This window comes from Mytilus trossulus, chromosome 13 (genome assembly GCF_036588685.1).
Source record: "Mytilus trossulus isolate FHL-02 chromosome 13, PNRI_Mtr1.1.1.hap1, whole genome shotgun sequence".
Classification (NCBI taxonomy): Eukaryota; Metazoa; Mollusca; class Bivalvia; order Mytilida; family Mytilidae; genus Mytilus; species Mytilus trossulus.
This window is the reverse complement of record NC_086385.1, coordinates 2,832,576-2,845,614: the sequence shown is the minus strand read 5'-3', so window position 1 is coordinate 2,845,614 and position 13,039 is coordinate 2,832,576. Positions and strand designations below refer to the sequence as shown.

Genomic DNA, 13,039 nt, shown 5'->3' with positions numbered 1-13,039 from the left:
ATGCGCTACACATAGTCACCAAATTTTGAATTATTTAGTGAAAGAACATCATCTATATAGCGGAAAGTAGAGTTAAAAGATATCGCTAACTTCTTATCTTTCTTCCTAAGAAGTTCCTGCATGAAGTCAGCCTTATAATAATAAAGAAACAAGTCGGCAAGTAGAGGGGCACAATTTGTTCCCATTGGAATGCCGACAGTCTGTTGAAAAACACGTCCTCCGAACGTAACAAATATGTTGTCAATCAAGAAATCAAGCATCTTGATAATATCAGTTTCAGAGAATTTTTTGTTTGAATCAGAGTGATACTTTACAAAGTAGGATGTATCCCTTCCTAAGACAAGACACTTGTATCTAAGAGTTATACCAAATATTAGTAGATTATAGCCAGGATATTGTTTAGAGGTAGACCATTAACATCTAACTCCGCGTGATTGTCCCGTGAAAGATAAATACATTCATACCATATAAACATATCATATAAAACACCAGCCTGAATATCCATGTAATAGTTGCCGCTGAACATTAAGCGCCCTTCTATCCATATGTAGATGTGGGCATTTTGGTTAATGCGTGTTATCATTTCTAATTACACGAACAACACAATGTTAATTATTTTAACGATTCAGCTGTAAAGTAGTTTTGATAATGAAATGTTTTTTGTGTTGTCATAAGTTTGTGTATGCGATGATGTTGATGATGGATGGCTGCTTAACGTCCAGTGTTAAATTAATATACTTATTCAGGACGAGAACATACTAATGTGATATGAATTTTAGCCCTTCTTTGTACTAGACCGACACTCTGAGTCGGATTTTTAACGTGCTAGTTCATAATTTAACAGTCCGTAGGAAGACTTGCCACTTTACCCAGACACATTGTTCTGATTCCTAACAGACCAGTCTTTACTCTTACTCTGTAATGCCGCGTGCTTAGCGGAGAAGTAGCAAATGCCAATTTAAAAGTCTTTGGTTTGACCCGGCCAGGATTCGACACCACGACCTCCCGCATTCGAGGGGAACGCGCTTCAACGAGACCACCGAGGAGGTTCTGTGTATGCGTTTTTCTCTCTCTTGGAGAGGCTTGCAGATGCTTAGCCTGTTGCCCAATCCTGTTTAACATGTATCTGGAAAAAAACCCAGATTTTAATATAATGTTTTAAAGTTCACATCACCGATAAACATATTAGTAAGTTGAAGGGGCCAATCTTAATGGTAAACTAGTTTGGATGCTTTTTGTCATATTTACTTTTCGTTTATTGTATTAGCATATTAAGTTAGGTCGTTGTTTGTCTCATTTTATCATGTAATATAACACGGTCCGACTGAGATCTTGTAATTTCGAATCATAGTAAATGCGATCAGAGCTACTTTGCAAGGATAATGGATTGATTCATGACTTCATCTTTTTCTGAAAACTCTTTATATATTAGGCACAAACTACACGCAATGTTCATGAATTTCACTTAAAATTCAGCATTTTACATGACCGGGTTTTTTCGAGAGCAACATTTAAAATGTCCTGTTTTTTTAACAAATGTGAATAAGAAAGAAGGCATTATTGGCATCAAAAACTGATCTTTTCCCTAGATTTTAACTGTTATTAAACTTAAATTTTTCGAAAAACTAAGGATTTTCTTATTCCAGGAATAGATTATCTTAGCCCTATTTGGCACAACTTTTTGGAATTTTGGGTCCTCAATGCTCTTCAACTTTGTACTTGTTTGGCTTTACAACTATTTTAATCTGAGCGTCACTGATGAGTCTTATGTAGACGAAACGCGCGTCTGGCGTATTAAATTATAATCCTGGTACATTTGATAACTGTTTACACCACTGGGTCGATGCCACTGCTGGTGGAAGTTTCGTCCCCGAGGGTATCACCAGCCCAGTAGTTAGCACTTTGGTGTTGACATGAATATCAATTATATGGTCATTTTGATAAATTTACTGTTACAAAACTTTGAATTTTTCGAAAAACTAAGGATTTTCTTATTCCAGGAATAGATTACCTTAGCCCTATTTGGCACAACTTTTTGGAATTTTGGGTCCTCAATGCTCTTCAACTTTGTACTTGTTTGGCTTTACAACTATTTTGATCTGAGCGTCACTGATGAGTCTTATGTAGACGAAACGCGCGTCTGGCGTATTAAATTATAATCCTGGTACCTTTGATAACTGTTTACACCACTGGGTCGATGCCACTGCTGGTGGACGTTTCGTCCCCGAGAGTATCACCAGCCCAGTAGTCAGCACTTTGGTGTTGACATGAATATCAATTATATGGTCATTTTTATAAATTTCCTGTTACAAAACTTTAAATTTTTCGAAAAACTAAGGATTTTCTTATTCCAGGTATAGATTACCTTAGCCCTATTTGGCATAACTTTTTGGAATTTTGGGTCCTCAATGCTCTTCAACCTTTTACTTGTTTGGCTTTACAACTATTATGATCTGAGCGTCACTGATGAGTCTTATGTAGACGAAACGCGCGTCTGGCGTATTAAATTATAATCCTGGTACCTTTGATAACTGTTATTAAATGAAGAATTATCGTATGCCCTGAACGGGAAATTATATATTCCCGTTAAGGGCATACGATACAGTTTTGATCCACGGTAATCTTTTTTACGAACAATTGTTTGCATAAAAGCTGTTTTTCACCCAGTCAATTCAAATATGTAATAAAAAAATACCTTTATGTGCTACTCGAAGAGATCAATCGGGTAGACATTTTAGACATTAAATTTTACTCAAAATTTTGGTTTCTCTGATATCTTTATCCATTGGATAGAAATACCTAACTTTTTTTGGTTTAAAAAAAAAAAACAAACACAAAAGGATTTGTGTTAAAACATTTGGAACATCTCATGAACATAATTATGCCCTAAATTTGTGCAACAATTCTTTGGAAACAATTCTTTTTTTATAAAATTTTCATAATTTCCATTAATATGGTATACTTATCTTAATAAATTAAAAAAAAATTCCATCGGTGATTTGTTCATAAAAAATGGTACAAATAATATTCATGCATAGTCAAGCCAAATATCATTTAAAAATGCTCTCGTTTTCAAGTTAATGATTAAGGAGGTAGACCTAGGTTAAGGGAAATAACTCTTAAAATCATCCGGGCCCAGTTGTTCAAAAGTGTCGTTAGCTAACATATGCGTTAAAATGTGTTGTTCAAATTTTTTTAACGACATTGTTAACTAACACTGCGTTAAGAGTCGTTAAATTTTTTGTCGTTAAAATGTTACCCATAATGCACAGAAAATCTTCACTTCCTGTTACCAAGATGGCTGAATTGTCTGCAAAAAAATTGCCTAGGGACAGAAAAGCTAATTTCACATCAATTGAGGCCAACCTTATAAGTTCCAGTGTTACTCATGAGTTGGAGTTATTGAAAGGGGGATTTTCCCCAGAAGTTACTAACCAGAAGAAGAATGAGTTATGGAAACTCATTACAGAGGAAGTCAATGCGTTGGGTGTTTGTATGAGGAGTGAGACAGAAGTCAGGAACAAATACCGCAATATGTGTCGGGGTGCCAAAGAGAAGTTCACCAACAACAGAAAGGAAATGGGCAAAACTGTAGGTGGACCACCACCCACACAGCTAACTGTTGCCGACGAAAATATAGTTAATGCTATGAGGGATAGTGCCTCATTCATTGGAGTTGGTGGCTTGGAGACAGAAATAACTTGCAATGGTATGTTTTTTTTAAATTCAATTTAATTTTTACTCTTATTTCATTCTTTAATTTGACTTAAAAACTTTGATTTTAACCTGTAGATATAGAAAATAAGTTTACGCTATCGGTCGTCTGCCTTGACAGAAGGGTTTCCCATAGCATGGGATTTCCTCGCTTTAAATATATTTGACCTTGACATGTTCTAAAAATATATTTTGTCAAACTACTTTTAAATTTTCATTCTTATGCGCAACTAGTGATCACTTGTACATAAAGGATTGAATTATTCACTTACACTTTTTGCATTTGGATATCCTTGAAACAGTATGTAACCTTTATTAATCTTTATTTTGATTGCACAACCTACTTTCACCATCGTGTTGTTTTTTTTTGCTATTGCCGCTTTTTTGTCCCTTGTAACATTGAAAAGATATTTTTTACAGAGATATGACTTTAAAAGAATTTGAAACTGTTTTAAAGTGATGAAACTGTTTAAATCAATTATAATAATAACTTATTAAGTTTAAAATATATAATTTCATGTACAGATAAGAACTTATCAGTTGCTTACACCATAGAAGAAAGACTAAAGCCTGTTTCTTATAATCTTGCAAATGAATAATCTAAGAGTTATTCCTCTTTGTACTTCTGTTTTCAAAATAAAAAAAATCAGTTTACTTTCAAAGTGACCTTCTTAAACTGAAAAAAACAACAATAAAAAATGAAAACAGGGCTTCGGCTCAGGGGATATAAACTCTAAGCCGGGAATGTCACATTACATACCTTGCCTGAGACCTGAATAACATATAATATAATATAATTGCATGAGTGTTATATGTTTATGCTTTCACATTTGTTCTTAACCATTTCATAGGTCATTTGTAAAAAAAGTAAAAAAAATCAATATAATTTACTTTGAAATAAAACCATTTTTTCCCCTCACATGTCACCTATGAAAAATTCAGGTCATTGTCCGTATATATATATTAAAAAAGAAGATGTGGTATAATTGCCAATGAGACAACTGTACACAAGAGACCAAAAAGATCACTGTGCAACCTTAAACAATGAGCAAAGCCCATACAGCATAGCCAGCTATAAAAGGCTTTAAAATTATCTATTTGTATAGATTTGTTCTCACTAAGAATCTTTACAAGAATTTTTATTGCTATTTCTTTACTTGATATTTTAGAAGCAATTTCCACCACAAATGGAAGCCTGGGTCTCAATGCACTGCCACAGCTACCCCCAGACCTACAGCAGAAGAATCTGTCTGGATGAGAGCCTTAGACAGACATCATGAAAACTTGCAGAACAATGAGCACACCTGCCCTGTAGCCGATGATGCTGAAGGGACTGATTGAAATGCCACATCTCCAGGACCAAGTATTTCAGCATTTTACCAGTCAAAAAGATCTTCAAGTTCATGCAGGTAATGTTACTACATATTTACCACAAGACATTTCTTATTTCATGACATCAGCAGTTATATACGTTCAACAGTTATATAAGTCTCCATTTGTGTTCGGTTCACAATTTTGAGATAGAATGATCTCATAATTTTATATTCGTCTAAGCTCTTAACAGAAAATTAGAAAATCATAAGAAATTCCCTACAAAAGTTACAAACACATATCTGAAAGCTGCCGTTGAAAAATTGATCGTCGGACGTCCCAAAAAAGAAGATGGGGTATGATTGTCAATAGGACATCTATCTAGCAAAGTTAAAATAAAGTGCATGGATATAAGCTATAAGGTAACTGTACAGCCTTCGACAATGATAAAAACCCATACCTTATAAAAGACCATGCAATGCCCATGGATTAAAAAAAAGGAAAATTAGAAAATCATAAAAAAATACAATATGAATGAAAAACCACTGACCTAAACAGATTACTGAGAGAGTGTGTGAGCACTCAACCTTTTTTTTAAAGGGGGGGGGGGGGATTTTGTCCTGCCTTGGTTGTTGTTGTAATTTCTGTCTTGCCTTTTAATTTTTCAATCTTTTTGGTCCTGTCTTTTTTTCTCTTTAGATTACCCGCCGGTGCGTGACTTTTTTTTACATAAATTGTCATCCTGCCTTTTTCTTGTAAAGTGTTTTTTCATACTTTAAAGCACACCATTATTTTATTTATTATTATTACTTTTACTGTTAAGTCTGTTTTTGTTATATAAACTTTACGTAAGTCTTCATTTATGTATGCCGTCATACGACAAAATTATTTTTTATGTCTACCTGTGCGAATTTCATACGCGCATTTTTAAACCAGTAATGAAACCTTCTATCATTATGGGTAGACTTTACATAGATAAATTCAGCCGTATAAGAAAAGCAAAATGAGAATGTTAAATTAATGTATGCCTTTTTGTGCTTCTTTGTTACATTTGTTGTTTATGTAGAGTTATTAAGATGATAACACAATATTGACTGTTGTACCCCTATTTTTGACATTTTTACTCTTTGAGTATGTTTGTTTTGTTCATGCATCGTTGACAATTTAATGGAATTTGATGCAACTGTCATATAAGTGAGAGGTTTAGCTAGCTATAAAACCAGGTTCAATCCACCATTTTCTACATTAGAAAATGCCTGTACCAAGTCAGGAATATGACAGTTGTTACCCATTCGTTAGATGTGTTTGGACTTTTGATTTTGCCTTTTGATTTTTGATTTTCCTTTTTGAATTTTCCTCGGAGTTCGGTATTTTTGTGTTTTTACTTTTTATCATGACATTTTTTACTTCTTCTCAAAATACATGTCCTGCCTATTTTTTTCTAATTTCCTTGAGACCCCTTCCCCAACCTAAAAATCAAAGGCTCCCTAACTTTGATGCATACCTCAAGGTACTAAAAATTCAAATAAGTAGACAAAAAAAGAAATAATTGTTCCATTATAATACAACTGATGAGACACTCTCTAGGAAAAAGGGACTGTAAAAAGTTGGCAGAACTTGATTATGCCCCAATTAACTTATAATGGTTATTTATACAGTAATTATTTTGAATGTGGTGTTTTTTTCTTGCAGCATACAGCAGACACCCAGCAAGAAGAAAAAGACAGCTGAAGATGTGTATACATTACAATGTGCAGTTCTTGAAAAGGAACTAGAGCAGAATACACTACAAGTAGATCTGTTGAGGAAATTGCTTAGCAAATATGACAGTTTAGATTCTGATGCCTTGGAACTATTGTCAGTTTTAGGGCAGTGATTGTTAAAACATTTAGAAAACTTTTCAAGTTGTTAGATATTAAAAGTTTGAATCTATTTACTGAAATGATTGACTTGTTTTTTTTCCAAATTTCTGTGTTTATTACAAAATCAAATTATTAAAATACTGCATATATTATATTGATAGATTTTTCTATTAACACATATCGTATGTATGAATTCTTTGTGATTGAAATTGATGATTATATAACTTATAAATGAATACTGTCAGCAATTTGGATTTTTTGTTGTTTTTTTGTCATTTTTGTAGCCTTATCAATGAAGATAATATATCAATGTATTAACATGTTGATGTCAAATATGATAATTTCAAGCTGGTTAGATGATAATTCCAATACTGAGTCTTATTTCACCAACAACGTTTCTGTATATAAAGGAAATTGACTTTTTCAATGTTGATGGCTGTACAATTGCTCATATCTATATCATTTGAAGTATAGAACATTTTATCTTATTGGCAAGCATACCAAATCTTCCATTTTCATTGTGGGTGCAAGATTTTGGCAATTGCCAAATATGATTTTTGTTACATTCAAAGCTAAACAATTTTATGAAATCGTAAATGATCCTGGTACTTAAGTTTCTTGGATTATAATATATAAAAATAAAGAAAGTGAAAGAGATGTTTTAAATTTAATGACGATTAAAATAAGTGTCAGCAATGTGCTCCCTAATCCCTCTTCCATCCTGTTGTCCATTATAGTTGTTTCCATTTTCAACATCCTCATTAACAAGCTCATCAGCTACATCTGGCTCATTTAGCTGTATGCAGATGTTGTGTAGGATTCCACAAACCATTACTATTTTGGTAACCTTTTTGGGATCCATACGAATCTGCAAAATTAAAAAAAAATTACCATGCAGGGTTACACAATACACAAGATTGTGTGGTTGAAGGACGTAATAAGATGCAAAAAAGTCGTAGTGTGGTTTTTTTTCTCTGGGACCACTGATCCATTTGTGCAATCTGTTGGTAACAGTCTCAAAAAATGTATAAGTTTGTAATATTAAGTTTAAATATACAAAAATGTACCCAAATAGTTCCGGTTGATATATATCTAAGACACAACTCGGGTGCAAATTTATTCGATATAGTATTGAGAGTGAGAGGGAGTGGAAAAGGGGGAGGGTGGAGGGTGGTTTTGTAATTTTCTTTAAAAAAAATATTATGATTATAATTTGAAAGGAAAAATATACTCCAATCAATAAGAAGTAGTAATAAAATCATCTAAATAAAAACTCACTTCAGAATGCAATATGTGGAACCTTCTCTTCCATCTGCCAAATGTTCTTTCAATAATGGATCTTGTGACTGCATGACATCTGTTGTACCTTCTATGGTGTTGTTCATTGGGGTTCAGAAAAGGTGTCATTAAAAAAGACCTACAGGTATAGCCACTATCACCAAGTAAGATGCCATTTTCCCAATTGCCATTTCTCTCCATGTGAGCACAAACCTGCATGAGCAAATATATCTATTTTAAAGAATATTATACAATACATAAATATAAATACAATACAAAAATATTTTTTTAAAGAATATACATGCATATCAATTTAGTTTGCATTGTTTAAAAGATATGGCATTGGCAATCGTACAACATTTTACCATTCTTATCCAGACATTTTTCATTCACTTTTTGCTGGCTGATATCAGGGACATATATAATACATATATGTCTCTATTAATATGATATAAACCAGAAACATTGAACATTTAAAAAAGTGAAAATATTTTGCATCTTCACTTAGGTTGTCTGCATAAAACAGAAATATATATATACCATCTGGGACTAATAGAATCAAATAAAGTAGTGTTTTCAATGTTATGTATAATTATGATCTGTTTTTCATGATATTTCATTGTATTCTAATGACTAATGAAGCTGATTTAAGGGGGTTCGCGGGTCTAAATCATTTATATAGGATTTCTCTATATTTTTCTATAAATGAACTTTATCTTAAAGTTAATAGAAAAATAAAATAAAAAAGTGGGGTCACCGTTCATTTGCGCTCACAGTCTGCCTTCGAAAGAAGCATACATTTTTGTAAAAGTGGGTTTTTTCTGTTGAAGTAATAGGAGAAATAAAGTTGATATCGAAATAAAAAAAAGAAATTTATTACAGAAATCGCTCAAATTTTACAATAATTTAGTTTAAGTACAGCTTATATGGAAATCATTTTAAAAAATATAGGTCACCGATGAGTTGAAAAAGATATTTCAATTTTAAAGCCAAAAAAATGGCATTTTTCCACCAAAGGGAGATAATTTAGAACTTTTTCAATGATGTATACATTTTAAAACTCATCTGGGGCCAACACGAATTGATTGTTTTGAAAGATTTTTGTACCATATGATAAAGTATTAACTACTTTGTAATGAAAAACAAGTGTTTAATTTTTTTCTGAAATTTTTATACCCTCGAGCCTCCTTAAAATTATTAATCAACCATTTACACTCACCTGTGATGTTCTGAAAACATGTGAATCATGACAACAACCTGGCCAATTTGCAGTTATGTTTGTAAATCTACCTGAAAAAAATCAGTTAAAACATTATTTAAAGCACTACTTTACATGTTTGAGTTACTTTTTGTTTATTAATTTTTTTCAAAAACTAGTAAACCTTAAGAAACATTTCCCAAAAAGGGAGGGGTCAAAGATTATAAACCCTATAAGTCTTATTAATCCAGCGCCTTTTTTTCAAGTGTACAAAATGGAAAAAAAGGGAGGTACTTATAAATAAGTTGTACATTCTTTTAGGAAAATATTTTTTTTAAGCTTAAAAACTTTTTTTTTTATTACAGTTACTGTATGGATTTTTGTTTATCTAGGTCTGAAAGTAACTATATTAATATCAATTTTAATATAAAGACTTTGTTATATGGAACAGACTATACTGAGACTGGTTTCTGAAATTCAATTCAGGGGAACAGCAGATTTGTTTACAATGTGACAGTTCAAAATTACACTATGTGAAGATGAAAACAGAAGAACATTACCCTTTGCATCATATACTGCTTGAACATTCAGGCTTGGGTAGCCTTTTCTGTTGATAAATGAAGGTTCGTCATGATGCGGTCTCTTTATTCTTATATCTGTCCCATCAATAGCACCCAAAATGTTTGGAAACCCAGCAAACTCGTAAAATTCAGCTTTGGTTTGGTTAAGGTTAGTAGGCCACTGAATGAACTCGTTCCTCTTTTCACAAAGGGCATCTAAAACAGAATCGACCACTCTTGAAACTGTGCTTTTGTCCAAACCTATAAAGTAGAGATGCATAACTTTATGGTAATGACTGCCCAATTACTTTGTAAACAAATATGGTACTGTAGACTAGTGCAGAGTATGGAAGAAACAAATACAACAATAAATGCATGTACATGTACACTATGAATTGCCACTTTAGATCCTGCATAAAATTCTCAAATTGAAATATCATATCAATAGAAAACATGTGTAAACAGCTGAACCATTTAAAAGTATATAGTCTTATCTAATGTGTCACCTATGACCTGGAGGAAACTTCCACTGGCAAGAAATCTCAATGTCACCATTGTCTGTTGTTCTACACTGAGGGCATGATTCCGGTTTGTCTGACGTGTCAACCTGTCCCTTACTAGATCAGATAAGAATAAAATGCCTTCCCTCCCAAATCTGTAGCGTGCTCTAAGTTCTGTATCAGTGTAGTCTAGGGTAAGTTCTTCTTTGCTTCTAAAAGTTTTTTCTTTTCTTTGAATTGGTACATGAAACAAGGCTAAATCTAAGGCTGCCATCTTTAACGCTGCGTTAGGGGTTTAATCGAGGTATGTCAAGTGATTAAGTTTAACACAGATTTAACGACTGCGTTAAGCGTTAAAATTTTTGAACAACACTTAACGATTATGTTAAATTTAACGACTGGCTAACGACACTTTAACGACATCGTTAGCTTAACGACACTTTTGAACAACCGGGCCCAGTACGTTTGTGTCAACAATTTTCAAAAATATGTTCTAAGCTTCTAGGTTACATACTTCAGGTAAACGCTTAAAATATATTGATGAACTTGACTTTTACAAACGCATAACTGATTTATAGAGTTATCTCCCTGAACCAAGGACTACCCCCTTAAATGAGTCGAAAAATGCCTCTTTTCACAATATGTCACAGTTTGACGTAGCGAACATATTACAATAGTGATTAAATATAACCTTTTTCGATTTCATGCTAATTTTCTCTACTGAAAACATTCTACAATAACCACGCAGTATTACAATATATAAAAATTTACTCTGTGCGGTCTATAGAACATAGTACAGGGGACTCATAATCTTTTTGATTGCATTTCTTTCTACCTTTGTTTTTACAGTCAATAATATTTTAAAATTTATATATAGTACAGTGGCGAACGCCTGAGTTTTAAAACTAGGTGTACAAAAACTAAGGAATAGCAGTGAAAAATCCAAAAAATTCAATATAAACACAAATATTCTACGTAAAGAGGCCTCCTCGTAAAAAATAAAATAACAATAAGAAAAACATAAATCCGCCCATGTACTATTCCCATTGGCAATAACATTTAAATTGAATGGAATATCCAATAAAAAAAAATAACACTTGATTGCAGGCGTCCGAAGCGCTGTTTTTTTGGAACGCTGAAAGCTGAATATTTGAAAGCCAAGGATGCACAAGAAGTGAAACAATTGAAGAGCTATATGGCCAAATTGGACCAAAAAAATGCAAAATTAATCAAGGGTCAATTTTGCCTGAGGGAGTTGAAACCTCAGTTTCTTTATAATCTTTAAATTTATAAACGCCCAATTTTAGATGATTGATTGTTGGTTGCTAATGGTAGCAAATATTTCATGCATGTTTAGGACGAGAACAAATTAACAATAAATACAATAAGGTTCTGTTTTAGAGTCCGTTCGGGATGAAGGTCTGGAAATTCAGATTGCCACTGGATAATGAGGATGTATTGGGTAGACATTTTGTTGTTGCAAGGGTTCTTAAGGTGGCTCGGGTGTCTTCCTTCATTTTGGATTTTGAAGAAGCAGATAACGTTGGTCTAGATATTTGATGAAATGTGCAAATTTTGAGAGTAGTATGTAATTTATGTAAAAGATTTTTAATGTAAATATAGAAAATTTTGGTTTTATCATAATAACGGCTGTAATTTCTCAAAAACACGTTATTTGTGTTTGATTAGATTTTTTTTCAACTTTGCCAAATAAGAGGAGTTAACTCGGATAAAGTATTTTTTTTATATAAAGTGGTGTGAATTTACCTATTTTGATATGTAACAAGAAAACAAGTTCGGTGATCCATTTTTTCTTTTTCTTATCTGAAAGCATGTTATAAGAGCTACATGTATCTTCTCACATTTTACCTTAAAGTTCTATCAAGTAGTTTTCTTTTTATCACACAAGATTTTATTTTCCATGGATAATCTATACAAAATCTAACAATTTTTGCACAATCTGTAGCGTGAAAAAAAGTCCGGTGACCCATACTTTTTATTATATTTTTGAAAAAAGCATGATTAAAACTTCATTTTGACAAATTATCAAAAAATTCTATCAATTTTAATTAAGACGCCCCAGCAACCTTAACGTACAGAGAGTAGAACACTCACTCTACACGCCCCATTTTGACCGGAAGTGGCTGCGTGCGTGCTTGTACCTTGCTCAAAGTTGATTGTCGTATGATAACTTAAAAATGTGTAAATAACAAATACTGAACTATCCCAAATACAAAAAGCGTATCCCGTTTCCTTTTTTTCGCTATTATATTCGCTATTACAAATTTACCATTATTGAAGCCCCTCGTGGAGGTATATTAGTCAAATATACAGAAATATACTCTTAATAACCACATTTAGAGCAGTAATCACAATGTCGACAAATAATTTGTGCATATTGTTCATTTATTAAGAGAATCAAAGTGTGTCAAAATCAGGTTTTACTAATTATTTTTTCTCATTTTCATCCTATAGATCAAACAAGTTAGCCTCTTCTTGTATATTACATCTAGTTTTAAAAAAATATCGTTTATGTTTTGTTTCGTTCCATTTTGTTTCATTTCGTTCCGTTCCGTTCCGTACTGTTCCGTTTTTATTCTGTTTCGCACTTTAACA

The 13,039-nt window shown here is 32.7% G+C and overlaps 2 protein-coding genes across 2 annotated transcripts; one reads left to right on the top strand and one right to left on the bottom strand.

Annotated features, from left to right (window-relative positions):
- Positions 1-3,243: 3,243 nt before the first annotated feature.
- On the top strand, positions 3,244-6,901 carry LOC134695320 (uncharacterized). Its single transcript, XM_063556544.1, has 3 exons — positions 3,244-3,709; positions 4,884-4,962; positions 6,718-6,901. The coding sequence occupies exons 1-3, from the start codon at positions 3,253-3,255 to the stop codon at positions 6,899-6,901; spliced, it is 720 nt and encodes a 239-aa protein (XP_063412614.1). The 5' UTR covers positions 3,244-3,252.
- Positions 6,902-9,366: 2,465 nt separating this feature from the next.
- Positions 9,367-10,697, bottom strand: LOC134695319 (putative nuclease HARBI1). Its single transcript, XM_063556543.1, has 3 exons — positions 10,430-10,697; positions 9,924-10,184; positions 9,367-9,455 (listed from the first exon to the last, which is right to left on the bottom strand). Exons 1-3 carry the CDS (start codon positions 10,695-10,697, stop codon positions 9,367-9,369), a joined length of 618 nt encoding a protein of 205 aa, XP_063412613.1.
- Positions 10,698-13,039: the final 2,342 nt, after the last annotated feature.

Coding starts and splice junctions, on each gene's coding strand:
- LOC134695320 (XM_063556544.1), top strand. CDS start 3,253: ATGTTACCCATAATGCACAGAAAATCTTCACTTCCTGTTACCAAGATG. Junction 3,710..4,883: donor GACAGAAATAACTTGCAATG/GTATGTTTTTTT, acceptor TTGATATTTTAG/AAGCAATTTCCACCACAAAT. Junction 4,963..6,717: donor GACCTACAGCAGAAGAATCT/GTCTGGATGAGA, acceptor TTTTTCTTGCAG/CATACAGCAGACACCCAGCA.
- LOC134695319 (XM_063556543.1), bottom strand. CDS start 10,697: ATGGCAGCCTTAGATTTAGCCTTGTTTCATGTACCAATTCAAAGAAAA. Junction 10,185..10,429: donor AAGTTTCCTCCAGGTCATAG/GTGACACATTAG, acceptor TCTACTTTATAG/GTTTGGACAAAAGCACAGTT. Junction 9,456..9,923: donor AGCAGTATATGATGCAAAGG/GTAATGTTCTTC, acceptor GATTTTTTTCAG/GTAGATTTACAAACATAACT.